Raw genomic sequence first — 1028 nt, 5'->3', positions numbered from 1 at the left:
GATCACTTAGCTCCTGTAGCATGACAAAGGAATATCAATGGTTGAAAGCGGAAGAAGCTCCAAGGACGTCAGAATTAGCAATATCACTACATACACTGTTGACATCGAATTGTTGAGTCGACATTTCAGCATCACGTTTGGAAGCTTCAATTGCAGCGCGAACCATTTCCTCCTCAATATCATTGGCATAGTCTGGCAAGACATCAGCAGCAGGAGCACTTGGTCCAGAGAACACTGCTGTGGAGTCCCCGTCAAAGACATCATCACTTGTTCTATCACGCCTGGCAGCATGTGTTGCCAGAGGATCTGGAACTATTTCGTCATCATCCTCATCAATTATGACAGTCCCACGAGTTTCTGGGCCATGGGTCTGGTCAGTGTCTGTAACATCCTCAATAACAGGAGCATTTCTAGAATGACCAGATTGTCCATCCCCATCCTTCACCTCAATAGGTATCTCTCTTACTTGTCTTGGATGTGAAACAAATGGAGCACGGCTTGTAAGATCGGTGTCGAACACACTTCTAGGGAAACTAGGATCAAGAAGGGAGAAAGCATTTGGAATTCTAGAAGAGGGAAAAACTGAAAAGGGAGGCCTGTGAAACTCCTCTGTAATGGGATCATCTATTTCCATATCATCCTCATGTGGAGCAGCAGCAACAGGTGCTGCATTTACTCTGCATAATTAGAAAAAAACAATCAGCGACTGACGGTAAGTAAAATCATTATAGCTTCGGCAAAAAGAAAATGAAGAAGAAGAAGAACGTTACCAATCTCAGGAAAAAAAAAAAAGGAAGAAGAACAAGAACGTCACCAATTTCAAAAAAAAAAAAAAAAGGAAGAAGATGAAGAAGAAGAAAAAGAAACAATAACCGGCTAACAGGCAAGCACAATGGGTAGAATGTAATAATGAGACCAAGGACATGTATTACTAACCTATTGATGTCTCCCTGATTGAAATGTGCATCCACAGCTTCATTCAAATTCCCACCATGCTCCTATCAACACAGCATATAAGATAATAATAA

At 41.4% G+C, this 1028-nt stretch overlaps 1 protein-coding gene across 1 annotated transcript; it reads right to left on the bottom strand.

Annotated features, from left to right (window-relative positions):
- Positions 1 to 6: 6 nt before the first annotated feature.
- On the bottom strand, positions 7 to 1028 carry LOC124890452 (plant UBX domain-containing protein 8-like; the record flags this gene model as incomplete). Its single annotated transcript, XM_047402296.1, has 3 exons — positions 937 to 1028; positions 95 to 677; positions 7 to 13 (listed from the first exon to the last, which is right to left on the bottom strand). Coding segments are annotated over exons 2-3 (547 nt in total), but the record flags the coding sequence as incomplete, so codon positions are not given.

Source organism: Capsicum annuum, unplaced genomic scaffold, assembly GCF_002878395.1.
Source record: "Capsicum annuum cultivar UCD-10X-F1 unplaced genomic scaffold, UCD10Xv1.1 ctg17768, whole genome shotgun sequence".
Taxonomy (NCBI): domain Eukaryota; kingdom Viridiplantae; phylum Streptophyta; class Magnoliopsida; order Solanales; family Solanaceae; genus Capsicum; species Capsicum annuum.
This window is presented reverse-complemented; position numbering and strand designations above follow the sequence as displayed.